Genomic DNA, 1767 nt, shown 5'->3' on the forward strand with positions numbered 1-1767 from the left:
TTTCATCATGAAGGCTTTCGAAGCACCATTTGCTTGTGTCTCTGAAAGCCAGAGGACAGCAGGAGGAGATGCTTATGTTATGTATGTGTGTGTTACCTATGGGGCAGGTCTTGCAGCAGTGTCCGGGCCGCAGCACCGGGTCAGAGCAGTCCAGCTCGGGACAGTCCTGTTTGATGTTCTTACAGTTCACTTTCCCAAACACCTTCCCACGACGGCTCTTTTGCTGCCAGGGGAACAGCATTCAACAAAAATCATCAGCCAATCAAAACGTTTCTCCTTGCTGAATTCATAACATCAAAACTGGACTCTCGCCCTGCGGTATCGCTCTGGAGGTCTTTGTCCAAAAGGTCCTTTTTCACGTTTCATTTGTCAATAACTTTGTCGTGTTACTGCAAATGGCATGATTGTTTTGTAAGAAGGGTATTTTCTCGTGTCCTGAGGGGAAGTTTTAAATCTGACTCTGTGTAAAAACTAATTACACACCAAATCAATGTTTGTTGCTAATCTTTGACATATCCAAGACTGTGATAACAAAAAGCCATTCCCCAGATAAGTATTATATGGAAAATAACTCATTTCCTCTGTTTTTCTCATGAAAAACCAGTGATTTCATGTATAATAAATGGCATTTAAAGGGTTAAAATCCTGCAATTGATTAAATAGTTGGTATTTTCGATCAGGACTGAAGCTGCTTTAAAGTTTGAATCCAAAAAAGTGGTGGAAGAAATATTTTAATATTGTTTTTATCAAAGTTTTTGGCAGTGGACATTTTTGTCCCGAATGACTAATTAGGCAGTGCATTTGAATGATACCGGGTTAGTCACATTAACACATGCCTGTATTACTCTGTGTACTCATGGCATTGTATAGCTGCTACTCTGTTATCTTGGCTCTTGGTCCAATGGGACATTTTTCAGAAAAGCCGTAGAAAAATATGAATTTAATTTAATCGATATATTTAGCAGGAACACAGATTTGTTTATCTATCATATTAACATCAAAACTGGACTCTAGTTACATTCAAACGTGCCTGTATTACTCTGTGTACTCATGGCATTGCTGCTAATCTGTTATCTTGGCTCTTGGTCCAATGGGACATTTTTACAGCATGTCTTTGGAGGAAATGGCATTGACTTATAAAAACTCACAGTTTCGCAGTAACACTGAACACAGTGCATGACTCCGAAGGGCTCGCCCAGGTCTGGGTGCCATGTGTCCTCCAGAGAATAATAGCGACCTCCGAACGAGCATCCTGCAACACAAACACGGTGATTAAACATCTTCAGGGTCTCACTAACTCAACAGTGTTTGTCTCGTTCCAAACCAGAGGCAGGCATGATAACAAACACAGAGGAACATGGGTTTGTGCTTGTGCATAAATGATGGGGAACACAGGATATTTAGATGAACTGTTCTTAATATTTAAGAGGTGGATTTTATGAATTGTCTGACATGAAACTCTGAGCCATTGCATGCACCCTCTTTAACAACAGATACATCTTGCACAGCTCATTGCCCGGGCACGCAGGAGGAAACTGAAACTCTCTGCTTCATGAGTTTTGGATATCACATCCCGTTTCCTCTCAGTGATCCACGAGCAGTCAGGGGAGACGTTCGATTTTCCTCTGACGGACGATCACAGATTCCCAGAAACACACATAACGTAGGCCAGACTTTCAAAAGACTTAATGACGTGAGGAATTTAGGATTTAGCTGTAAATGCTATACGACCGTAAGTGAGGAGGTACTTTAAAGTGGACCTTTGGG

At 41.3% G+C, this 1767-nt stretch overlaps 1 protein-coding gene across 1 annotated transcript in view; it reads right to left on the reverse strand.

Annotated features, from left to right (window-relative positions):
• Positions 1–1252, reverse strand: part of chrd (chordin) — a gene marked incomplete at both ends in the record, with an annotated part of 18276 nt that extends 17024 nt beyond the window's left edge. Inside the window, 2 exon segments of the mRNA XM_034224390.1 lie at positions 97–223; positions 1149–1252. Coding sequence (XP_034080281.1) covers positions 97–223; positions 1149–1252 — 231 coding nt within the window.
• Between the last annotated feature and the right edge of the window lie 515 nt (positions 1253–1767).

This window comes from Gymnodraco acuticeps, unplaced genomic scaffold, assembly GCF_902827175.1.
Source record: "Gymnodraco acuticeps unplaced genomic scaffold, fGymAcu1.1, whole genome shotgun sequence".
Lineage (NCBI taxonomy): Eukaryota > Metazoa > Chordata > Actinopteri > Perciformes > Bathydraconidae > Gymnodraco > Gymnodraco acuticeps.